Source organism: Brassica napus, chromosome A8 (genome assembly GCF_020379485.1).
Source record: "Brassica napus cultivar Da-Ae chromosome A8, Da-Ae, whole genome shotgun sequence".
Lineage (NCBI taxonomy): Eukaryota > Viridiplantae > Streptophyta > Magnoliopsida > Brassicales > Brassicaceae > Brassica > Brassica napus.
In genome coordinates, this window is record NC_063441.1 from 15,320,088 (window position 1) to 15,344,823 (window position 24,736).

At 37.9% G+C, this 24,736-nt stretch overlaps 3 protein-coding genes and 1 pseudogene across 5 annotated transcripts; 3 read left to right on the top strand and 1 right to left on the bottom strand.

Annotated features, from left to right (window-relative positions):
• The first annotated feature begins 1,469 nt into the window (after positions 1–1,469).
• LOC106359002 (protein REDUCED CHLOROPLAST COVERAGE 2-like) lies at positions 1,470–13,387 on the top strand. The gene is made up of 23 exons (XM_048737725.1): positions 1,470–1,819; positions 1,929–1,990; positions 2,098–2,190; positions 5,824–5,896; positions 5,994–6,308; positions 6,387–6,451; positions 6,529–6,660; positions 6,754–6,795; positions 6,869–7,393; positions 7,476–7,633; positions 7,750–8,263; positions 8,410–8,472; positions 8,552–8,653; positions 8,746–9,054; positions 9,142–9,234; positions 9,321–9,422; positions 9,811–9,915; positions 9,990–10,123; positions 10,202–10,385; positions 10,626–10,757; positions 10,827–10,939; positions 11,058–11,136; positions 11,234–13,387. The coding sequence occupies exons 1-23, from the start codon at positions 1,750–1,752 to the stop codon at positions 13,049–13,051; spliced, it is 5,283 nt and encodes a 1,760-aa protein (XP_048593682.1). The 5' UTR covers positions 1,470–1,749; the 3' UTR covers positions 13,052–13,387.
• A 365-nt stretch (positions 13,388–13,752) lies between these two features.
• LOC106361212 lies at positions 13,753–17,142 on the bottom strand (annotated as a pseudogene).
• On the top strand, positions 17,039–19,636 carry LOC106361211 (putative S-adenosylmethionine-dependent methyltransferase RcsF). Of its 2 annotated transcripts, none has more exons than XM_048737727.1 (8): positions 17,039–17,475; positions 17,560–17,674; positions 17,768–17,868; positions 18,352–18,640; positions 18,729–18,788; positions 18,881–18,955; positions 19,081–19,161; positions 19,246–19,636. In XM_048737727.1, the coding sequence occupies exons 1-8, from the start codon at positions 17,315–17,317 to the stop codon at positions 19,486–19,488; spliced, it is 1,125 nt and encodes a 374-aa protein (XP_048593684.1). In that variant the 5' UTR covers positions 17,039–17,314; the 3' UTR covers positions 19,489–19,636. The 2 variants fall into 2 exon arrangements, with proteins under 2 accessions (XP_048593684.1, XP_013656383.2); XM_013800929.3 differs by having other exon boundaries at positions 17,061–17,475; positions 17,553–17,674.
• Positions 19,637–20,965: 1,329 nt separating this feature from the next.
• LOC106414431 (S-type anion channel SLAH2-like) lies at positions 20,966–24,167 on the top strand. 2 transcript variants are annotated; one of them, XM_013855095.3, is made up of 4 exons: positions 20,971–21,998; positions 22,303–23,073; positions 23,155–23,186; positions 23,521–24,167. In XM_013855095.3, exons 1-4 carry the CDS (start codon positions 21,627–21,629, stop codon positions 23,891–23,893), a joined length of 1,548 nt encoding a protein of 515 aa, XP_013710549.2. In that variant the 5' UTR covers positions 20,971–21,626; the 3' UTR covers positions 23,894–24,167. The 2 variants fall into 2 exon arrangements, with proteins under 2 accessions (XP_048593683.1, XP_013710549.2); XM_048737726.1 differs by having other exon boundaries at positions 20,966–21,998; positions 22,303–23,186.
• Positions 24,168–24,736: the final 569 nt, after the last annotated feature.

Below are 24,736 nucleotides of genomic sequence, written 5' to 3' on the forward strand. Positions count from 1 at the left end.
AAAGTTTATGTCAAAATAAATGCTTACAAATATTTGACTTTTTCAGGACAACTATCACTCACAACCACACATGGATCGTGCTTCTACTTTGACAACGATATTAGTATCATACAACGCTTCCAAAAGAGGAATAAACTGCTATCCTAAGCCTCATAGCAAACGACACCAGCCAACTTTTAAAAAATTTACGTTACCGCTTCCTACGTCAATTAAATAGGCACACTCAAATACTATTTTCTCTTACGAATATTGAATTCCTTAAAACAATTTATTATTCAAACTTACTGTTGTTTTTTTTAAAAAAAATGATCACCGCTTCCAACGTCTTCGCATTATAAAATAAACAAAATATAACTTACCCTTTCAGAAACTTCAAAACTCCCAATTTTAATTGAACTGGACTTTTATTAAACATATAATCCGCGCGAAGCGCGGATACCGAATCTAATCTTCCTTAAATTCAATAAGAATTTGGAATTTGCCTATATATGTACACACATACGACTTACAATGTGGACTTTACTCACATTTTGTTTGGCTTTTGTCACTTAATATTCACCTGAGCAAGTCTTGTTCCATGACCCTTTGGAGCGAGGAGAACAAAGACCATGCCATGCATTTCTAAATAACCCAATGATTTCGATCAGTCCATCATCTGGAGTTAGGCTTCTCTGTTGAGACATCACAAAGAAATAAAAGCCATTTATTTCTAGTGGGATTGCTGAAGCAATATGAAGAGAATGTTAACACCTACATCACATTGTTTCTTTGGATTTGGTGTTCCCCAAGGATTTTGTCCTCCAGAAAAGCTAGGAAGATTCAAACATACGATGGTCCTGATACTGCCAGAACAAACCATTATTTTATATGAGCCCAATGCTTCATTTCATTTCAAAGAACATCTTACATATATTGCTTTGCCCAAGCCCATGATTACTTTCTGTGGACAAGTTTTCTTGCTTTCCTCGTATATTATCCAATCCTAGGAGGCTTTTCATTGTAATGAAAACTAGATTTACACAAAAGAAGAAGAAAAAAACAAGGCTGAGGGTTAATTTACTATATTTTTTTTTGTTTATTTACAAGAAAATTAGACAAATGAACTATATAAACTTTTTTGGAGAACTTTTTTCCTTAAAATTTCAGAAGATCAAGGTCGATAATCTTGTGACCTAAAAAGGCCCAAATTAAACGAAAATTTATTTTTACACGTGGACCGATAATAGTTTTGAGCCATCCCCCCTCTCTAGTTTATTCAAAGATTAGATAAAAGTAAAATAATTAAATTTGATAATCAAATTTATGAGGCTTGGGTGAAAATCTCAGTTAGATGATAGAATATATAGTGCGAGCATTATATTATTGGTTAAAGACAAAAAAGAGATAGCCATTGAGATGAAGTTGGTGATGAGGTGTTAAAGAAATGAGAGGCCTGAAATGTACTTAGCCTCAAAACACTCTTAAGGAGGAATATAGAAGAGCTCGCTCGCACCACCTTATCCTATCCTCTCCTCCTCTCTCTAAATATCTCCATCTCTATTTTCTCAATCACTATTTGACCCCTCTCCTCATTGTGACTACCACCACAAAGTCACTTTTGTGCACACACTCACACCTACTCTCTTCTCCTATCTTCTCTTATCATTCATCTCTACTTATTCACGCACACGCTTCCTCTGGAAAGTTCTTGGTACATGTAATTCATTCCCGGTTTTGTAATTTCAGTTATAAGTTTTATGTACATTGGTAATGGCTCCTAAAGCTGGGAAAACAAAGCCACACAAGAGTAAAGGAGATAAGAAGAAGAAGGAAGAGAAAGGTTGTGATTCATTTTTGTTCTTTCTTCACTCACAATGACAAGTCAAAATTTGCTTTCTTATCTCTTTTTTTTTCCTTAACAATATCATTAAAATTGTGTGGTTGTGCAGTTTTGCCCGTTGTCATTGAGATAAGTGTTGAAACACCAGACGAAACTCAAGTGACTCTCAAGGTTTGAGCTTACACTAACATTTGATTCAAGAATACATAAGAAATTGTATTATATAATAAAAGCCAATGAATACAATTCTCTCAAGTTGATGATGAGTTGTTGTGAAGGGAATCTCCACGGACAGAATCTTAGATGTGAGGAAGCTCTTAGCAGTCCATGTTCAGACATGCCACTTCACCAACTTCTCTCTCTCTCACCAGGTTTGTCTTTTTTTAACACTTTATTAAAACTGGTTTGAAACACATTACATCATCTACTAAATTCACAAGATGAAGTATAAGAAAAATACTAATAGCTCTTTTTTCACATTGAAAATACCTGAAATAATCTTTAGTGACACATTAGTAGTACCTTAACGATTTTATTTCGAGTCAATAGCATAGAGACTTTTACTATAACAAAGCATTTAGACTTTTGTCTTCATGCATAATTGCATACTAGAGATTGACCCGCACGCCCGTGCGGGTGTTAATTTTTACGGTTTTATAAATTATTTGTTATTTTATCATTAGTGTTATATATTTAAGATGTGTCGTCGTATAACTAATTGTATTCAAAATATTTGGATTGAATCGGGTAATAAGATTATTTTTGGTACAAATATACACTCTTTTCAGATACATTGGTTAATTAAATATTTTTATATTTCTACACATCAAAATCAAAATCATTCAGACCCGAGAGGATCCAACTCAAGCATCATACATAAATTTATAATATCCAAGTGGCGCCTAATTTAAAAATCCAAAAAAATTAATCCCGAAAGAAACAACTTGTACCTCAATGAGTATCCGAATGTCCATACTTAACTGATTTTGCAAATAGATTAAAAAGGAAACTCTTTCTATATATTTGGCAAAAATAAGAAAAATAGAAAGAATTTTTTATTTAATAAAATAGTTATATGAAGTGAAATATTAAGTGATAATAAATGTAATACTTTTTAATTATTTTGATTTAAATTATTATCTTGTTCATATAAACTATGCCTTTGAATTATGTGTTTTGCTATGTAATTTTTCACCAATTGGAACTAAGACAAAAGAAAGTTTTAGTAAAACATTGTCAAAACGTGGCTTTCTCTCTCCTAACGCTCTAGATCTCAAAACGCCATTGTCATCGCCTCTGGTGTCCGGACGGCGCGTCCGAGCGCGTGCCGGTGCCGGAGGGCTTTCTCCTCTCAACTCTGTTTGCTTTTTGCTTCTCTGATCTTCTCGTGCTCTCCCCGCTTTGTTTCCGGCTCTGGTTTGGCATCCGTTATTGGCTTCTGTCGTCTGCTCGCGAAGATTGACGATTCCGGTGGTGGTTTAGCTCCTCGTGGAGCCGTGACGCGGTGTAGTGGTGCGGGTCGTGCTGGGGAAGTCGGTTTTTAGGGTTATGGTGAGCTCGTTTTTCCCTTACTCAAGCTCTCCGGTGTTCCATCGTCGTGGGGAGGATGTGAGGGTTCTTGTCACGGCTGGTCCGGTGGTGGTTCGTCACTACGGATCTATCGCGTCGTGCTCGTTCGGTTGAGGTGGTGGGTTTTTAGGGTCTCCTCGGGTCGGGGATATTCCGGTTCCTGCTTGCCGCAACCAAGAGTGCTCCGATCTCTGGATTAGGAGGCGAGTTTCGAGTCGGATGTAATCGTGGTGAAAGTGTCCGGTTTTGTTTCTTCGTGTGTGTGCTTCTGGTTCAATACGAGTGGTCGTCTATGGCCATTAGATGGTTCCTAGTTTGCTCAGCCTCTCTTTCGTTGCTCCCTCCTCTAGCATCCTGTTTTGATTGTCCGACGGTTTAGGCGACGGCCTGGCTTTAGGAGTTAAAGTCTCTTGTTCGTCATTGATGTTTATCTCCTTGGCTCTGGAGGTTGTTAGTTTGTGGTCAAGAAAAGTTCTTTGGTTCTCATAGGCTTAGATGCTTAGGCGGTTCTCGGGAGTCATTAGCCGTCTTTGAGTCAGCGTCTTGTCCATGCTCACATCCGGGCACCGCGGTGTTGGTCTTGTTCCTCTGGCGGTGGTGTAGCTGGCTTTCTTGCGTTGGTTTTGAGACTTCTTTTCAGGTTGTGGCGATGGATACAACCCGTCTTTCTGCAGGTTTCGTAGACGGTTGAAGCGGGTGTTTGCTCGTTTTGGGATGCGGTTCAAGGCGTCGTGTGGCGTTTCATACATTCCGGCTTTGGTGGCGTTCGCAAGGCCTTGGTAAGTATTTGAATCTTCCCCTTCGATCGTTTTGAGCTTCATAGACAGAGAAAGTTGCAAGTTTGGTGGAGATCATCGGAAACTAGCTACTCCGGAGACGTCAAGGGAACTCCCGGCATCCTCGGCAACGAGGAGAACCTCACTTACCCGAGAATCACGTTGATGGTAGAGAACGGCTACCGATGTCGAAGGATTTCGAAAAACAAACTAGCGGAATGTGCCGGGTTTAGTGGGTGGACGAAGCTAGTATTGTAATAGATTAATTTCGACATTTTGTTCAAAACAAGCTTGTAGCCGTATCTGATTCCCGATTTATCGGGCAGATTTTATTTATAATACGTAATTAAAAAAAAAAAAAAAAAAAAAAAAAAAAAAAAAAAAAAAAAAAAAAAAGTTTTAGTAAAACATATTAAACCAAACTATTAACCATATGCAAAACTCGGTTATCTTACATTTTTATTTTTTTTATAATTGCACAAAGTTAATATTGATTAACTAATAAATAAAATCTACATTATTACTTTTACGGTAAATATAATTAATGATGTGATATATTGTTAAAGTAATATAATTAATGAAATTACTAAAATAAAACTATACTTATATTTTTATACATTAATATTTGTTTTTCATAATTAGTGTTTTATATTTTAGATATGTCGTAATATAACTAATTGTATTCAAAAGATCCGGATCGAATCAGATAATATGGTTATTTTTGGTACAAATATCCAAACCCGTTTCAAATACATTGGTTATTTAGATATTTTAGGGTCATATACATCAGAACCAAACTCATCCAGACTCAAAAGGATTCAACTCAAAACCTACACATAAATTTATAATATTCAAGGAGTGAGTAATTTTAAAACAAAATAAAACGATACCCGAAAGGAACGACTCGTACCTAAGTGGATATTTAGTGTTCATGCCTAACTGATTTTATAAACTAATATAAATGATATTTTTTATGTGTTTTGCTAAATTAAGTGAAACTGAAAGAGTTTTTTTATTTAGTAAGCAATTATATTGAGTGAAAAATTAAGTGACAATGAATGTAATTCATTTTTATTATTTTGATTTAAGTTATGATTTTATTCACTAAACATGTTTTTGAATTATGTTTTTGGCTACGTAATTTTTCACTGATTGAAAAAAAAATGTTATAGTAAAACAAATTAAAACAAACGCTTAACCTTATGCAAAACTCAGTTATTTTACTTTTTTTTGATTTTATAATTGACACAAAACTAATATTGATTAACTACTAAATAAAATCTACACTATTATTATTATGGTAATATAATTAATGATGTGAAATATTGTTAAGACAATATAATTAATATGAGTGAAATATGGAAATACAATTAATGTAGTACTGCTATCTTTGTTTCCAAACAATTTTCAGTTATAGTACTATTCATGTTTCCAAACATTACTAAAGTGTACTTCAGTTTTAATAATATAGATGCTTTTGTCTCACCATTTTTGATGATGATTTTGGTTAATGGCGTTGCATATCTTTTCGCCTTGCAAAATTAACTTTCAAAAAAATGATAGCATTTTTGGTAATGGGCCCAGTAAGGTACTGCGTAGGCCCAAACAAGTACGTTTATAGTTACCGCCTAAAAAACCGATGGTTTCTTTCTGCTGCAGGTGCGTGGCGCTAGACTCAAGGATTCTGTTGACATCGTATCGCTCAAACCCTGCCAGCTCACCATCGTCGAAGGTAACTATCCTAATCTAACGGCTTACATCTCTTCAACTAGATTACCTTACCGTAGAATCACCACAGAGGATTATCTTATTATTTTTTGAAATCGCAGAGGACTATACGGAGGAGCAAGCCACCGCGCACATACGGCGGCTCCTCGACATCGTCGCTTGCACCACCGCCTTCGGTTCGTCGAAACCGCCGGTGTCTCGCGCATCTCCTAAGGAATCAGGTTCGAACGAGGATGCCGGCGATTCAGGCTCCAATCTCAGCCCTAAATCGGAGAAGAAACTCGTCGTCGGAGGCTGTGAGGCTTCCCCGGCGGCGGAAGTCGGGGACAAGGGCGAAATCAACATGTCCCCGCCGATTCGTCTCGGGCAGTTCTACGAGTTTATCTCGTTCTCCCACCTTACTCCACCGATCCAATGTGAGTTTCCTCTTAGCTATCGTCGACGAGTTCTGAGGCTGTTATAGGTTGCTGACTCCCGTTGATTGACTCTTCCAGATATCAGAAGGTCTGTTCGTCCATCGATCGAAGATAAAGGAGTAGATGATCTATTCCAAATCGATGTAAGGACTCTTCTTCCTTGTTGTGAAGTGGAGAGAAGCTTTGACTTGGGTTTAAGAAACGTTGTTATCAAATGTAGGTTAAAGTTTCAAGTGGGAAGCCTATCACTGTTGTTGCTTCAAGAACAGGTTTTTTCCCAGCTGGGAAGCAGCAGCTTCTGTGTCATTCTTTGGTTGAGTTGCTGCAGCAGATAAGCAGACCATTTGATGCGGTGAGTTTGATTGTAAAGGTTTAACCTTTTTCTTCCTTTTTGTTCGGTTTTGTTTTCTGATCGTTGGTATTGTGATGATTGTTGTGGCTGTAGGCTTATGACGCTCTCATGAAAGCTTTCATTGAGCATAATAAAGTACGCAAAGCTACTTCCTATGCTATGTTGATTAGGAGGCTTCAGCATCTGATAATTGTTTATTCTTTTTCAGTTTGCCAACCTTCCTTATGGTTTCCGGGCAAACACTTGGGTAGTTCCTCCGGTTGTTGCAGATAGCCCTTCTACTTTTCCGTCACTTCCAGTGGAGGATGTGACGTGGGGAGGAGACGGCGGTGGGGCGGGCCGGTCTAGTAAGTATGACCGAAGAAAGTGGGCCATGGAATTTGCGGTTTTGGCAGCAATGCCGTGTAAAACGTCCGAAGAGAGACAGGTTCGAGATAGGAAGGCCTTTCTACTCCACAGTCTATTCGTCGATGTTTCAGTTTCCAAAGCAGTGGAAATAATAAAGAATGTCGTAGAGGGTAATCAACGCTTATCGAAGGATCCTGCTGTGTTGGCTTTCCATGAAGAAAGAGTAGGTGATTTGGTCATAAGGGTGGCTAGAGATGATCCTGATGCGAGTGCCAAGCTTGATAGAAAGAGTGATGGGACTCGGGTTCTGGAGATCTCTCAGGAAGAACTTGCACAGAGGAATTTGCTTAAAGGGATCACTGCTGATGAGAGTGCGACGGTTCATGTAATTTTGTCATAGCTTGGCCTAATATTTATTTAGCATACTCTTGTTGGATTTGTATCTGAGATTTACTCTAATCATATAGGATACGTCTACCTTGGGTGTGGTGGTTGTCAGACATTGTGGTTTCACAGCCATTGTAAAGGTTGCTGCTGAGTTTAACTTGGATGGGGGCCGAATCCCACAGGATATAGACATCGAAGACCAATCAGATGGAGGTGCAAATGCACTGAATGTAAATAGGTAAAATCTTTGCATTGCTTAACATCTCTTTTGGCATGATTGACATTTGGCATACGACATGTGGAATGTTATAATAGAAAGTATTTAGCAACTTTTTCCTGAATATCCTTTTTCAGCTTGAGAACTCTACTGCACAAGTCGTCAACGCCTTCGAGCACAGTGCAGAGATCACCAAATGCCGACTCAGAACAAATACGTGTGGCGAAGTCCCTTGTGAGGACAGTATTTGAGGATAGTCTGCAGAAATTGGAGGCTGAACCCCCAAGAAATACCAAGCCTATAAGGTGGGAGTTAGGAGCTTGTTGGGTGCAACATCTGGCAAATGAAGCTTCAAGTAAAACTGAGTCTAAGAACACTGAAGATGCTAAGCCTGAACCACCTGTTAAGGGTCTTGGAAAGCAAGGTGCAATGCTTAAGGAGATAAAAAGGAAGATTGATGTGAAATCTAACAAGACTGAACAGGGCAAGGATGCCCTTGCTAACACGGTTGACAATGACAGTAAATCAGAAACTGAGGATCAGAAGGAACTCGAGAAACAAAATGAGGAGATTGACAAGATGTGGAAAGAACTGGTGACAGAAGCTGCCTATCAGCGTCTTAAGGAATCAGAAACTGGTTTTCATCTTAAGGTTTGTCTGTTCCCCAGCTATTAACATATATAATATTCGAGGCTAGTAGTATGCTATGAATAATACATCTTTGATATCTACTTTAACTAGTTTTCTTTATGAATCTTACCTTGTATACTTTCTCTCTCCATGGACCTACCATGCAGTCACCCAGGGAGCTGATTGAAATGGCCCGTAAATACTACACTGACACCGCTCTTCCGAAGCTGGTCAGTTCCTTGTATTTTTGATTTTCCTCTTTAGTAATAATCCTCAGCTCCTCATAAACTTTGGCTTGATACATTGCAGGTGGCAGACTTTGGATCTCTTGAACTTTCACCAGTCGATGGGAGAACTCTGACAGACTTTATGCACACCAGAGGCTTACAAATGCATTCCCTGGGGAGAGTGGTAAACATTTCTTTTCATAGTCTCTGGTACCTTCATCTCAAGCAAAGTGCACGACTTCTTTAAGGAATGGCTCTTTTCTCCTTTCATCTTAGGTTGAGCTGGCTGAAAAGCTCCCTCATGTGCAATCCCTTTGTATTCATGAAATGATTGTTCGGGCATACAAGCATATACTGCAGGCTGTTGTAGCAGCTGTTGAAAACACTGCTGATTTGGCCATCTCAATAGCATCATGCTTAAACGTTCTATTGGGAACACCGTCTGATACTGAAAGTGAATATGATGAGAAGATAAAATGGACTTGGATAGAAGCGTTCATTTCCAAAAGGTATGGATGGGACTGGAAGCATGAAGGTTTCCAGGAACTGAGGAAATTTGCCATTCTCAGAGGACTGTCACACAAGGTTTGTGACTCTCAATAATTATTATATTATTTCAATTGCGACAATCTAACCTTTGATTCTCATATGTTACTTCACTCATCGGTTTAGGTTGGACTGGAGCTTGTTCCTAAGGATTATGAGATGGACACGTCAAGTCCATTTAAGAAGTTAGATATCATTAGTATGGTTCCTGTATATAAGGTACCATGCGTAACTCTCTTTGTCTAGTAATAGGCCATAAAAGGTAAAATTCTTAAGTGGCTAAAGAGCACTGCTTTTGTGTGCAGCACGTAGCATGTTCATCCGCCGATGGACGCACTTTATTGGAATCATCCAAAACTTCCTTAGATAAAGGCAAACTGGAGGATGCTGTCAGTTATGGTACCAAGGTATAACGATAACTTTCTCACTCCTTCTTATACTAACATGTCATGAAGCTCTTCACTAGTCTGACTACGCTGCTCCCTTCTTTGCCTGCCCTCTTCCCACTACCGCCACTCATTATATAACCTTTCTTCTCTGAACTGGAAGCAATTGAACATTTTTCTTCTCTTCTTTTATCCTCATCAACTTTTTTTCAGAACTAGCGTAGACTTACTGAGTAGGCATTTTTAGCACCATGTAAGTTTGAATTAACGAGTTCTGTTTTCACGGGCAAGGATGCTTTTGCACTGAAAGAATCAACACTCCAGCTTTTTCCGACACTTTTTGTCATTGAATAGTTTCTTTTTTGTTCGAACTGTATAAAATAGTTGATATTCTGGGACGACTTTATAGGCATTGGCGAAGCTTGTAGCAGTGTGCGGCCCATATCATAGAATGACTGCCGGAGCATATAGTCTTCTTGCTGTTGTCCTGTACCATACTGGGGACTTTAACCAGGTATACACTTTGAAAGAACTCGAGACAGTCTCCAAGGCATAGCTCAAATCATCTAACCAGTTTTCATTATTCAGGCTACTATTTATCAGCAAAAAGCACTCGACATAAATGAAAGGGAACTTGGACTTGATCATCCAGACACAATGAAAAGCTACGGCGACCTGGCCGTCTTCTATTATCGTCTTCAGCACACAGAGTTAGCTTTGAAGTATGTCTCTGCATTTTTCAAAGTTAAAGCCTAAAGTTTATTTTTTCCCCATCTGCTAACATGTTATTCTTGTTGTAGGTATGTCAACCGTGCATTGTACCTTCTGCATCTAACATGTGGACCGTCACATCCAAATACTGCTGCCACTTATATTAATGTAGCGATGATGGAAGAAGGTTTGGGGAATGTCCATGTGGCTTTAAGATACCTTCATGAAGCGTTGAAATGTAACCAGAGACTACTTGGAGCTGATCATATCCAGGTTGGTTTTCTTAAGCACTTGATTGGTTGCAAATTTAATGCCCTCTGTCTAACCGACGTCCATAAACCACGGAAAAAAGGATACTACATAAGTAAATAGTTGGCTGTCAGACCGGATCCAAAGTTAATAGTTAAATTCTGACCTCCCATGCGATGAAGCCTTAAGCTTAATCAGTAAATATTACGTTGGAAGAAAAATGAAGCGCTTAGATAAAAATTTACTTCTCTTACTTTTTGTCAGACTGCTGCAAGTTACCATGCCATTGCTATTGCTCTTTCTCTGATGGAAGCATACTCCTTGAGCGTCCAACATGAGCAGACCACTCTACAGATTCTACAAGCAAAATTAGGCCTTGAGGATCTTCGGACACAGGTGCTCAATTAGTTACGATTTACAGGGAGTTTCAGTTTAAAAGTTTCTTACATTCCAGAACTATGTTAGGATGCGGCTGCGTGGCTTGAGTATTTTGAGTCTAAAGCTCTGGAACAACAAGAAGCTGCACGAAATGGTACTCCCAAGCCAGACGCCTCTATTTCCAGCAAAGGCCATCTCAGGTATTTTAAGTAGAAACGGACTACTATATATGAAATCTAAAATGCATAGTATAAATTTATAGCTTGTGTAAACTCTTGTCCTGAGTATGTAACCCATGAACTTTCGTCCAAATAACAGTGTATCAGACCTGCTGGATTATATAACCCCGGAGACTGATCTCAAAACAAGGGACGCCCAAAGGAAAGCTCGCATGAAGGTCATATTTGATTTCCGCTGGCTTAATCCATGTTTCTATTGAACTGCTCTCACTAATAAGTTGTGTGACAGATATTTTCATCGAAATGTTTATTCAGGTCAAGGGAAGACCAGGACTAAGTCCAACATCTGTGTTGGAAGAAAATCAGAAAGATGATGAAATTCTGACTCCGACTCCTATCACTGTGGAGAGTTCAAGTGATAAAGACATTAAGTCCGAAGCAAAACCTGAAGAAACAAAGGTTGATGAACGTGTTATGGAACCTCGAGATCAGGTGACGCTGGTTAAGGCAGAGTCCACAGCCCAAGAGGAGGACTCCTCTGACGAAGGATGGCAAGAAGCTGTCCCGAAAAATCGCTATCCTTCTGGGCGTAGAACCCGTCCCAGCCTGGCAAAGCTGAACACAAACTTCACGAACGCGAACCAGCAGACATCAAAAAGCAGAGGAAAACCCACCAATTTCGCGTCCCCAAGGACTAGCCCAAATGAGATTTCAATATCTACTGCTGGTTCTACTTCCCAGCACGCCAAGAAGGCTTTGAAGAGCCCGAGTTTGAATAAAAAGAAAAACAGTTCCAATATAGTGGGAGAAAAGCCAGTTAGCAATAAATCAGCCACCGAACAGATCAACAAGCCGATTTCTATGGTGAGTCCTGTGACTGTCCAAGCTGGAAAACTGTTTTCCTATAAGGAGGTTGCACTGGCACCCCCTGGAACAATTGTGAAAATAGTTGCGGAGCAGTTGACAGAAGAAACGACTGTCCCAGAGACTTTGGACGCGGCAAAAGTAGATGGTCCTGAAAAAGTTAAGGCTGAGGAGGATGAGAGTGAGAGTAAGCATGAGGCTACCGAAACGGAAACGAAAAATGCTGATGGCAATGAACAAGGAGGAGCTGCGGTTGGTGGATCAAAGTTGATGAGTTCACAAGAGGATATCAAGGCTGAAAAGGCAGGAGAAGAAGGATCTCCAACAAAGACGGGGGTTTCAGATGCAAGTCAAGGAATATCTGAAAGTGTACAAACAGCAAAAGATTCAAATGGAAGTGGACCAGTAACAGAACTGAAGCAACAGAAGGATGTGTCTGATGCTACTGCTAAAGCAGTAGATGGTGAAACTGAAGCTCTGCCTAATGGAGACTTAAGTCCAAAGTCATCAGTAGTTGCAGATGGCGAAAAGCAAGAGGCATTGGAGGCGCAAAAAGAGACGAGCAAGAAGCTCTCTGCTTCTGCACCACCCTATACCCCAACGACCATTCCAATTTTTGGGTCGATTACAGTTCCAGGATTCAATGACCATGTGGGAATCCTTCCCTCCCCAGTCAATATTCCACCAATGCTTCCTGTAAACCATGTCCGCAGGTCAACTCCTCATCAGTCTGTAACAGCTCGAGTTCCCTATGGGCCGAGGCTCTCAGGTGGTGGCTTCAACCGATCTGGAAACAGGGTTCCTCGTAACAAACCAAGCTTCCCCATTAGCCCCGAGTCTAATGGCGAGGCTAAGCAATTCATTGGGCCAAGAATAATGAACCCTCATGCCGCGGAGTTCATACCGAGTCAACCATGGGTTTCTAACGGATATCCAGTGTCACCAAACGGCTATCTTGTATCACCAAATGGGACGGAAATAACGCAGAATGGGTACCCGTTGTCGCCGGTAGCAGGTGCATATCCGTGTAACATACCCGCACAGCCTCAGAATGGACATATAATACCTGCACCAGTGGCTTTAGAGGAGGTACATGATACTGAAAGCGCTGAGGAGAAGAGTGGAGGCGAAGAAGAGAGCAACAAGGAGAATAAAGCTGCAGAGGATGAAGAAGTCACTGCACAAGAAACTACAGAAACACCTGAAAACGGACAGTCTGCAGCTGGTGAAGAGAAACCCACAGCACAAGAGATATCTGACGAGAATTGAAGAAGCAGTTTTCTGCCATTGAAGTATTAACATTGAGGCTAAAGAAATGGAGAAAAGTTTGGCTCCATGGATGAGGTAGAGTTACACAATCATCGGTAGTTCCCATGAAAAGTCGAGGAAATCATTTCTACTTTTGAATGGTTTGTGTTGCAGCACAGAACCAAGACTCGTCCCTCCTTGTTTTAACAGGTTTACTCATGCTTTCAGCTTTTGGTTTCCATAGCTGAAAACTAAAAACATACTGTATTCAACTTCTTGAAGAGCCTCTTGAATAAACACTTTTCTTTTGTTTTCTTATATGTTTTGACAAAATTAGTTAATAAATGATTTTGAGTTTTCCGAGAGCTCACAAACTTGGACCTAGGAAAAACATTTTTAATTCTCAAGTCAATTTTGTCACTCGCAACAAGTTGAGGGTGTGATTTGCAAAAGCTTTTCCTTCAGACAATTACTTGAGAGTAATTAATTACTAGTTAAACTGTTTAACGTAAAGACTGTCCTCTTCCGTAAAGAGCAAGCAAAGATTCAGTGTAGCAACAAACTGCATTTCAATGTATTTTCTCTCTTTCAATATGCAAGCACTTGCTTTTGTGCGTGGGAGTAGCTTCTAATTCTGTTGGTACGTGAAAGTTGTAAAAAGAAGTTCCATTTCATTTTGTGGTTTTTATCATTGTCATCTAGAAACTGCCTTGTTATAGAATTTACATGAGAAGAGGTTCTAACAGCTCTGAACTACGAAACGCCTTATCACCAATCAAAAGTTGGGAGAGATTGGAATGTTCATCTTGCAACTTCAGGTCTGTTGCTTCTTCTTGATAGTCCTCTGATTTGCCCCATAGAACAATGTAGAGTCCAAGGATGATAGCCAAAGCCCCCAGCAAGCTGAAAAAAAAAACGGACAAAACAGTTAAAGTTGTGAAATAAGAGAAGGCAGTAAGAAAAGAGACCTATATATATGTTGTACCTTCCGAGGTACGTCTTCTCTTTTAAATACAAAGCACCAAAGAAAGTGACAATGACCGTAGAAAGAGGGTTGAAGAGTGCAGAGAAAACAGGTCCTTTCCGCGAGACACACCAAGCTTGTAGGAAGAAAAAAACTGCCAACTGGAGTCCAGAGTATACACAGCACGAGAGCTTCAACGAGGAATCAAGCTTCCAAGAATGTAAGTCGGTGTTGCCTAAGGCGAGAGCCATGAGGAAAGAGGCTATGGTGGCCATTAAACAAGTCCAGGAGGTAGTGTACAAGTGATCAGGACAATGAACGGCAATTTTAACCTGAAGGATCAACCAGGAGGACCAAGCGAAGGTGCTAATGAGAAGAAAGAAGCAGCCTAGTAACCAGTCTTGGTTCAACGGGTCGTTTAGCAGTTTAGGTCCTCTTAGAAAAGTCATTGCCATGGCTCCTCCCACACACACATGTTCCTATTACTTTTGCAACACTTTTTAAACTTTTCTTTATCCTCTCAAATCTGAAACAAACATCCAAATATCAAAACAATATAACCATACATATTGATATAAATATTATATTATGAACCAACCCAACAATGATGGAGATGATGAAGGTGACGGCAGGAACAAGATTGGTCGTGGCAGAAGCCATGGATGAAGAGGACAAGTCAATCCCTGCAAAATAAGCGTTCTGATTCACAGCCACACCAAGAATAGCTGTGAAAGCCACCCACCAAAAGCCTCTTACTCCAAGCGAAGGTTTGCTTGGCTTCCTCCTATCATTATTACCATTCACACACACATTGAAGTGTATTTTCATTGCAAGTCTTGATGACATGTAAATTGATACATAATGATACTTGCTTTAGCTGGTCTCCCTAAGTATAGCAAGATGAAACATTCCAAAATATTAATGGTTAATACCTATATATTATTAGACCCCGAAATTGATTAAATTAAATATAGAAAAATTTCCTATGATAATCATTTATTAAAGAGTAAAATACATTTATGCCCTAAAGTTAACTAATCTAGACTTACGGTTTAGAGTTAAGGGGTGAAGTTTTGAGGATAGAGTTTCAAATTTTTTAAAATAAAAAAAATATATTAAAATTTTTAAAATAAAAATGAGTTGTTTTGGTTATTTTCTTATTGAATGTTATTTTTGTGACAAAAACTTAGAAATAACTATCCGAAGAATTGTCCTTAAATATATGTATTTACAGTTTACAATTTATTAAAATTGGATTCTATTTTGGTTTAACTGGTTAAAAATTATTTGGTTAACAATAACCAACTATAAACGGACAATTAAATTTCGAATTATTAATCTAGGGATAGATAAGTTTACATTTCTCAATACACATGAAAAAATAAATTTATAACTTTAAAGTTGGAGAGATCTATCATTAAGTCATAGTTTGGTGGAGACATAGTGCTAATAGTTATGAGGAGAAAATAGATCTCTCTTCCCTATGATATATTGATAAGAGTTAATCTACTTGCAAATCTCGGAACAAGCACATGGATGTTTATTGCAGTTACTGATTTACGCAATCAGTATGTTACTTACATATCATTAGATGATCAAGCACAAACATACCAAGTAAAGAAGAAAGAGATGGGACAGATGAAGAGCGTAGCGATGGCTTGAGGGTAAACGACGAAAACGGCAGGACTGAGTCCTTCCATGAACGCAGCTTTGGTGAAGAGTGCAACTCCTGCCGCTATAAACTGCAGTAGTACCAACGTCATCACTGGTTTGTATAATTGTATTTCTCCATCTTTTGCATCTCTCTCTCTAATAATTACCTTATTTGGAACATTTTATACCTTTGAATAACACATAAGCTTCATTGGGTGACCTATTTAAAGAAAAAACGAACTACTGAAACTATGATGTTTTTTATGAATTACAACATGAATGAAAAATCTAATCTTAATATCATTAATCAGAAAAAATCTTAAAATAAATGCTTTTTCTCTCTTCATTTTTCCAAATTATTATTTTTTACTTAGACAACCAATGTTTCATCAAAATTAAATAAGAACAGTGAAAATTTTCATTTATTATTTAAAAATTTAAATTATTGCTTTCTTGATATTTACATATTTAATAAAGATATTTAAAATCACTTTATATATTCTAATTTAAATTTATCGTTAGTTTTAGGAAAAATATTTGTTTTAGTTATCCATCATATTTACTTATAAATTTTTTTGTTTATTTTTAAATCATTTTTGACAGTTGAATAATAACGAGAGACACATAACTAGCTCTAATTTCCCCTTTTAGCTAATACCTAGGCGTCTATTACAAATGATTCCACATATCTTATTTTACTGTATATATTTAAATACTACATAATATTCCAAACTTTTCATATCGACTTATTTGGTACTACAATATAACAATAGACAAATTATTCGTTTTTTTTTGAGAAAGAGTCAAATTATTAGTTACAGTTAAAAGATGAAAATAAAACGTGCAGGCCGACAAAAAAAAACGTTTAGTTTTGCTCAGAAAGTTGTTTTTCTTTTCCTTCTTGTTTTTAATAAAGAGGCGATTATGACGTTTTTGTTCGTTTGCTAACCATCTCCAATGTATTTTATAATTTTCTCTATATTTCACTCTAAAATAAAGTAACTCTATTATAAAGTTGGATTTGCTCCAATGGTTTACTCTATAATAGAGTGAAATATAGAGTATTATTATTTTTTCACTCTATATTTGGAGTAAAAAAAATAGGATTATTCTATATTTCACTCTATTATAGAGTAACTCTATTATTGAGTGAACCATTGGAGCAAATTTAACTCTATAATAGAATTATTCTATTTTAGTGTAAATTATAGAGAAAAAAATAGAATGCCCTTGGAGATGTTCTAAAAGGTGATGTGTTATTGTGCGGCTTTTCTTTCTTTTGATAGTTTCTCATAATAAAGAATATAATTGTAAGAAGTAACTATGAGCTCTTGACAAAAAAAAAACTATGATCTCAAATTGGGACCAAATATATGAAGCTTAAATTTTGGCTAGAAACTGAGAGCACTTCCAAGGTATCACTTTAACTTTTCCTATAAATTTTGAATTATTGTTTCTATTTAATACTACAAACTACTACAAACCTGTTTTCCATGTCAACAAAGTGATAAATTGATTAGAGTTACGTTTAAACGTTATTGAACTCATCTCGAGAAAAAAAAATTAAACACACAAATAAGCAAAATCGGCAAAAATAGCTGGGCTTTTAATTATGGGCCTTCCTAATCTGAGACATTCGTGTGGCATAATAAGCATTAAATGATTAAATGGGCCTTGTAGTCAAGAAGACAGTCTCTAAAGTAAAACCTTCCCGCCGCCGTCGTGACGCTCTACTCGCCGGCACAGAAGCACCGTTCATCCATGAGTTATACCACGGCAGCTTTAGCCTTTACACTCACCCTAGTATCCGTATCCGCCACCGTCTCTCGTAATCTCTTTCTCTACCTCTTGCCATAGCTCTTTTTCAGGTCATTAAACTCTTTGCTGAGATGGTTTCTTGCGAAGTGTATAGATGGAGGAGACGAGGAGAAGATCTGGAGCATAGGATTAATGAACTTGAGAAGTCTTTGGGATCTGTCAGTGAGAAAAGAGCTTCTGAGAGAAGAGGTCGAGTCAAGGCTCAACAGGTCTCCTTCTTTTTTAACTTCTAGTTGCTTACAATGCCATTGAAGTTGATTGTCAAGATGAAGTGAGTTTATGTATTCTTGTTAACTCTTTAGGCGTTACGGGAGGCTTTAGCACAGTCTGAGTCACATAACTCACACAACACTATATACCCAATGCGACCTATTGGCACTATACAGTCTTGCTTTTCCACAAGGTATAGTGATACGATTTGCTTGACAGTTTCCAGAGAGGACATTTAGGCATGGGCGTTCGGTACCCATTCGGGTTTTCGGGTTCAGCCCGATAGGCTCTGTTTGGGTTTTGTATATGTTCTGGTTGTGTTCAGCTAATAATACTTCGAGTTCTGAGTATTAGTCTTTTTCTAAGATTCATTTTGGATCCGGAATCATTTTTAGTTTGGTTAGAGTTTGAGTATCTTTTAGATATCATATCAAAATAAAAATAGTTTTTGAATATTCTTTTAAATATTCTTTTTTGTGGGTTTTGGGTTTGGTTATTAACATTCGGGTTTAGATATACTTTATACCAACTTACATGATCCATTCTGGTATCTGTACCATACACTACAGACTAGCATTTTGGTTCGAGGTTCGGTTCGGATAGGATTTTTTTTTTTATCCCAGGACTATTCTAAAAATGTTGGCTTTTCATGTGCTGCTTCTTGGGTTTTGTACAGGAACGGGACACCGAGGCAGCCGTTGCTTGTTTCTCTTGCGAGAGCTTCTTTGGTCTTTGATCCGGCTTTGGTTCCTCCTGCATCTCTTGAGGGTCTCGAGGAGTATTCCCACTGCTGGATAATTTACGTTTTTCATCTCAACACTGATATTGAGAAGCTTTGGAGAAAGCCATCTCAGTCTAAGCTGAAGGCAAAGGTGAGAGTGCCAAGGCTAAATGGTGAAAGAAAGGGAGTCTTTGCTACTCGATCCCCTCATCGACCTTGTCCTATTGGACTCACCGTTGCCAAGGTTCTCTGAACACAACACATTTCTCCTGTAGTTAAGAAAGAAGTTGAATATATTTTATCAAATGTGCTTAATGGTAGTTTATCCACAGGTAGAAGAAATCCAAAAGGATAAGGTTCTGCTCTCTGGTGTCGATCTGGTGGATGGGACTGTAACTCTCCTTTCCCTTTGCATGTTAAATTGTTTTTGTTCCTTATCAGATGCTTGAGTAGTTCATTGATTATTTTAACGTTTTTTGGACAGCCTGTGCTTGACATCAAGCCTTACTTACCATACTCGGACAGCATTCAAGGAGCTTCAGTGCCAAACTGGGTACAGGTATGAACATTATGATGTATTGATTTTTTTTCATTCAGTGAGACTTTAAGATCCCTTTGAGTAACTTATCTCAGTAGGTAGAACCGTAGAAGCAAAGATTGAGATTAATCGAAAATGTGTTTCAGGAGGACTGCTTATTGGCTGTGGCTTCTGTGAGTTTTTCAGACGTCTTCTCTTCATCCATCACCAGCTGCTGGAAACGTATTGTGAGTGACTTAAGTTTTGACCTCACCTCACCATCTCTTGTTCATTTTCCACTTTGACAAAAAAGTTTGCTTTGTTTTATGCAGGAAAAGAAGTCGCTGTATGGTTCAGCTGACGAGTTCAAGAGCTTGATCACGCAGGTCCTGTCATGGGACATACGATCAATGTCGCAACGGAACAAGCCGCAAGACACATCAGATGCAGACAGCACCGTGTATCACTTGGTTCTGGAGGGACTAGACGTGTCTTACATGATAGATAATGAAAGTAACATCCTCGTCCAAGATGTTTCTCTTCCAAACAACCTGGAAGGTGTTGCAGAAACCTAATCTTTGTAAAAGACTTTCAATGAAATTAATGTTTTATTTACAAAATCTCTTGAATTAATGTTTCATATGACAATACTAATAAGTGAAGTATCAGATTCATATACATGAAAACTTTCGTTGAAGATGTAAATAGGAGTCCGTTGGTGTATTAGAGGGAGTAAAAAAGCTGTTCCTTCTTCCTGGAGCCTCCTTCTCCATACAGTTCGTTCCACTGCTTCAGTTCATTCATCCCTGCTCCTTCTGATGCAGGACTTGCAGCAACCTGCAAATGCAAATCAGTAAGTTTTGTTGTGACAAGATCATCAAACACCACTAAGTTGCCTTAACTTACTTGGCTTTTAGCTATTCTCATGTCTTCCATGCTCAAAGCTTTCAACGTTATGACTCTCTCCTCTGTTGCTTCAAGAACAAGAATCCTATAACCTGAACTCGACAAAAGCCCATCCCAATGTGGCATGGACTCGTTTTTAATCTTCCTCATAGCTTCATGCCCTCCAACTCCTATCCTCTGCCCCAACATGCTATCCACTGCATCCACAAATATAATAGTTGGAGACACTTTGGCTGCTAAGGTGAACAAAGCTCTCACATTCTTCTCATCTTCTCCAAACCATTTTGAAGTGATTGTGGACATGGACACGTTTATAAAACTAGCTCCAGCTTCGTTTGCAATGGCTTTTGCAATCATGGTTTTCCCGGTACCAGGTGGTCGAAAGAGGAAGCATGACAAGCGCTTGAAGTGATTCTTTGGTTTCATCTAATGAACCTATGTCAGCAAACGTTACACCAATCTCATTTGCTAGGATAACCTCTGGTCTTATGCGCTTCTCAAATTCGTTATACGAAAACATATATTGACATATGAATGCCTAATAGTATGTTTAGTTTACATTGCTTTCATTAACTCTTATGGTCGTTTAACCCTTTGCCGGGAAAAATCAACCCATTTGGAACGTTTCTAATTAAATATCATGAAACTAAAAACAATGATTTTACCCAATGCTTACAATTTGAATGGTGATCCATTTTGAGGAAAAATAAAGAGACTAGAGTTTAATAAAAATAATTATAATTGTTAATGCACTAATTGTTTTTAATTTTTTTTAGAACAGATAGTTACATATTTTAAAGTAGATCAAATTTTTGGGTTAAGAATGTGTTATTTTCAGATTTTTCTTTATGTTTCCTAAGCTTTTAGTACGAATACCAATTAGTTAAAAAAAAATTAAGAAAATAATTGGCGAAGTAACATTTCAACAAATTTACATGTATTGATAAATTATTTATAGAGTTAATTGGTGAAGAAAGTATGTATCATTTTAACCAAGTGGTATTGGTCTAGTGGTAAAGGGGTTCCAGCTAGCTTCCGAATTTCTGTAGGTTTTTTGGTGATTAGTCTTTAGACTTAGAAAGCCTTTGGAATCGCATCATGGTTATAAAAAAAAAAAAAAAGTATGGATCATTTTAAATGCTTATTTCTTTGACGGAATGTACGAATATTATGAAATTTCACAAACGCGGCCAAACGAGACTTGAAAGGCAAAGCAGCATTCTCCTTTTGACTGAGTTTGACCTTTCAGTCCAAGGAACATTCTCTACTTATTTCGTTTCAATTTAATAACCTATAGTTATTTACATATTTTATTCGATTGTTCTTGTACGGTTTCATACAATGTCTATATTCTGATATACATATTATTGCATTAGTGGGTTCTTTTCAGACCAAAGATCACCGCTAGGGGAGATCTGGTTGTTATAAAGAACAAATAAAACAACTAAAAGTGAATGTAAGACAGTACGCTACTGGTCAAAAAACACAAACTGGTTGAATAGAAACAAAAGTAGAAAAACATAGAACTTTATTTTTTCTTTAGACAGCTCTAAAACTTTGTCTAGACAGCCCTATCATATCAGACATAGAGTACAGTCTGGTGGTCTTTCGGTGGGACTTATTTGACTTCACATATTTGGCAGCCACTGTTCACTGCCCACACCTAATCACTCCTCTCTTCTTTATAATGATCAAGATCTACATCTTCTTTTTCCATCACTTTCTCTTTCATTTTCTGTAAAATACAAGTAGTCAGTATCTTTGAATGTGACGTTTTTGATTTGGTTTATATGTATATGGGATATTTATGAGTATAGTTCCAAATCTTACTAAATCAGAGAAAACTATGAATAATCCAAGATCAGTTAGTTCTTCAGCTTCTCCGGCGAACCTAGATCTCGTGGAAAACCAACGTCAGTCAAGTTCTGGAGAGTTTTCAAGATTAGAGAAACGAATAGGAGCGAGGAAGATAACGTTTCACTCCAAGTCTATGCCCCGAGGTTCCAATGACAAGAGGTATGACCTATTCAGGACCATGTCAGGGAAGCTCGAACGTCAAATATCAAATCTACGTGGAAAACCCATTGACACTTCGTTGCAGGATAAAGAGATCAATGAATCTCTAACCGCTGAGAGATTCTTAGAGGCTCTTCAAGGCCCTGAACTTGAAACTCTTAAGGTATTTTTCGTTTTTTTTTGTGTTTATTCTTGATTTTTCGTTACATTTTTATAATAACTAAGAGATTATGAACCTGAAGACTACTACATTTTCTTAAAACCATGTCCAAACCATATTAAATTAACTCTAAAATTTCTTTCAACGAAAATCAAATATATATATAACCGTTATGCTTCTACTAGATGATCCAAAAGTTTATCCAATACACTAATTTTTCCTTGGTATTTTTGTTTTTGTTTCTTCGCTTTTTGGTGTTTTATTATTTATTTATTTTTAATGGTGTTTTATATTGGTGGAAGAACAGGAGATGGAGAAGATAGTGTTGCCTGAGGACAAAACATGGCCATTTCTTCTTAGGTTTCCAGTAACATCGTTCGGGATGTGTCTTGGAGTAAGCAGTCAAGCCATCATGTGGAAGACCTTAGCAGCCACAAAGGCGGAGAAGTTCTTACATCTCACGCAAGTAGTCAACCACGTCCTTTGGTGGATCTCTCTCGTCCTCCTCCTCTCCTTCTCCATCACTTACCTCTTCAAAACCATCTTCTTCTTCGAGGCGGTGCGCCGCGAGTTCAAGCATCCCATCCGAGTCAACTTCTTCTTCGCACCTCTCATATCAGTCCTCTTCTTGGCACTTGGTATCCCACACTCCATCACCTCGAGTCTCCCCTCTATTCTTTGGTACTTCTTTATGGCTCCGATCTTGCTTCTTGAGATGAAGATTTACGGACAGTGGATGTCTGGTGGACAACGACGCCTCTCCAAAGTTGCTAACCCTACAAATCACCTTTCCATCGTCGGTAACTTCGCCGGAGCACTTCTCGGAGCATCACTGGGGTTGAAAGAAGGACCGATGTTCTTCTTTTCAGTTGGGTTGGCTTATTATTTGGTCTTGTTTGTGACACTCTATCAGAGACTTCCCACAAACGAAACCTTACCTAAAGAGCTTCACCCTGTCTTCTTCCTCTTTGTGGCTGCACCGGCTGTAGCGTCCATGGCTTGGACCACGATATCTGCCTCTTTCGATATTGGCTCGCGCATTGCTTACTTCATCTCCTTGTTCTTGTACTTCTCTCTGGTAATTTTTTATTTATTTATTTACATAGTACCTTGCGATACAAGAAATGTGCATATTCATGTGTTTTGTTTCTTGTTTCAGGTTGTTCGGATTAACTTTTTCCGTGGATTCAAGTAAGCTATTTCTCTAACTGATTATCAGAGTCTCCATACCAAATAAATTACTCCAGTTAATTTATATGATGTTAGGCTTAAAACACACAAATAATAAGAAATTGATCTGGTGTTCAAAAAAAAAAAATTTATCTAAAAAAGTATTATCAAGTATATATATAAAAACTAAAATAATTCAACCAATCATAAAATGAAATTATTAAAAATAATTGACTGAACTGTTTTTCAATAAAGTTAAAATTAACATAGAAATACACCATGAACTTTATAAAACTTCATAAATTATGAAACCAAAGGAGTATATGTTATCTTACATATTTTTGTTAAATGTCAGATTCTCCTTAGCTTGGTGGGCTTACACGTTTCCAATGACGGCGGTGGCCACAGTGACGATAAAATACTCAGGGGAAGTCACCGGATTAGCAACTCAGATACTGGCGGTTTTGCTGTCAGGAGCAGCAACTCTGACGGTGATAGGTGTTCTGGTAATGACAGTGGTGCACGCTTTTGTCAAACGTGATCTCTTCCCCAATGACTTCGCTATTGCAATAAGTGCGGATCAACCAAAGCAGAAGAAATGGTTGAAACAGCTCATAAATGGAAGTTTGGAAAATAGTACGAGAGGTCTCAAGGTTTTGGACCCGGAAGATACTCGAATAGATATAGAAGCCCCTCCTTTATCAAATGCAGTGTGTCACACGGTTTAGTTAGCCAAAAAGAGAGGTATGAAACAAAGTATACGCAGTTGATAAAAATAAAAACAAAAGTATAAGTCACACGGTTGCAGCTTCGTCAGAAGACACAAGGTTTATCAAGACAGCTCCACCAAAACAGCTAAATCTATTTCAGCAAAGTCAGTCCTTTGCTTGATTCTACCGGCTGACTTGCAAAGAAACTCTATGATCAGATGGCTCATAACTCATGAGCAGGTTGTATCATGAGAGGTAGAAAAATCCATGCTCGTTTTATTCTTCTTGTCATTTGTATCTTTTATTAATTTACATCCTCATTTGTATCTTTATATCTTCATACCTTGAAATATATTACAATTTATTTGGAATGGTGTACTTAAAAGAAGTAAATATCTTCAAGCTCTCTCTGGCACAATCGTTAGTATGTTCTTGGTAAATTAGTTTTCGTTATCGTTCAAAAAAAAAATTAGTTTTCGTTAATAGTAAATAATTTTATCATCTATGGGGTGTACATGGGAAAACATCATTCCATATCCAACGTATCTCGATATGTTCATTTCATACTTGGTTTATATGACCGTGCAAAAATATACTTGTATTTTTAAATTTTTTGAATAACATGTTATTTATTTTTTTGGCAAAAACATACATTAGTCGATACATCATCTACTACATCATCTGTCATATCACATAATTTTGCTGATGTGGATATTATATCAGTTTTGCTAATGAATATGTCACCAGTATCGGAGGTAGCTCAGTGGAAGGTGGGTCATATGACCATGTGAAATCAAAGAAAACAAATTTTGCTTGTGTTTTTACGAAGAAAACTGAGAAATTATAGTAAAGTAGCCTTCT

Bases quoted from the DNA above. Each gene is read 5' to 3' on its own strand.
- LOC106359002 (XM_048737725.1), top strand. From the start codon at position 1,750: ATGGCTCCTAAAGCTGGGAAAACAAAGCCACACAAGAGTAAAGGAGAT. The intron at 6,309-6,386 runs GTGAGTTTCCTC...TGACTCTTCCAG, and splicing joins CCTTACTCCACCGATCCAAT to ATATCAGAAGGTCTGTTCGT. The intron at 8,654-8,745 runs GTAAACATTTCT...CTTTCATCTTAG, and splicing joins TGCATTCCCTGGGGAGAGTG to GTTGAGCTGGCTGAAAAGCT.
- LOC106361211 (XM_048737727.1), top strand. From the start codon at position 17,315: ATGGGCCTTGTAGTCAAGAAGACAGTCTCTAAAGTAAAACCTTCCCGC. The intron at 17,476-17,559 runs GTAATCTCTTTC...CGAAGTGTATAG, and splicing joins CGTATCCGCCACCGTCTCTC to ATGGAGGAGACGAGGAGAAG. The intron at 17,869-18,351 runs GTATAGTGATAC...GGTTTTGTACAG, and splicing joins CAGTCTTGCTTTTCCACAAG to GAACGGGACACCGAGGCAGC.
- LOC106414431 (XM_048737726.1), top strand. From the start codon at position 21,627: ATGAGTATAGTTCCAAATCTTACTAAATCAGAGAAAACTATGAATAAT. The intron at 21,999-22,302 runs GTATTTTTCGTT...GTGGAAGAACAG, and splicing joins CTGAACTTGAAACTCTTAAG to GAGATGGAGAAGATAGTGTT. The intron at 23,187-23,520 runs GTAAGCTATTTC...GTTAAATGTCAG, and splicing joins AACTTTTTCCGTGGATTCAA to ATTCTCCTTAGCTTGGTGGG.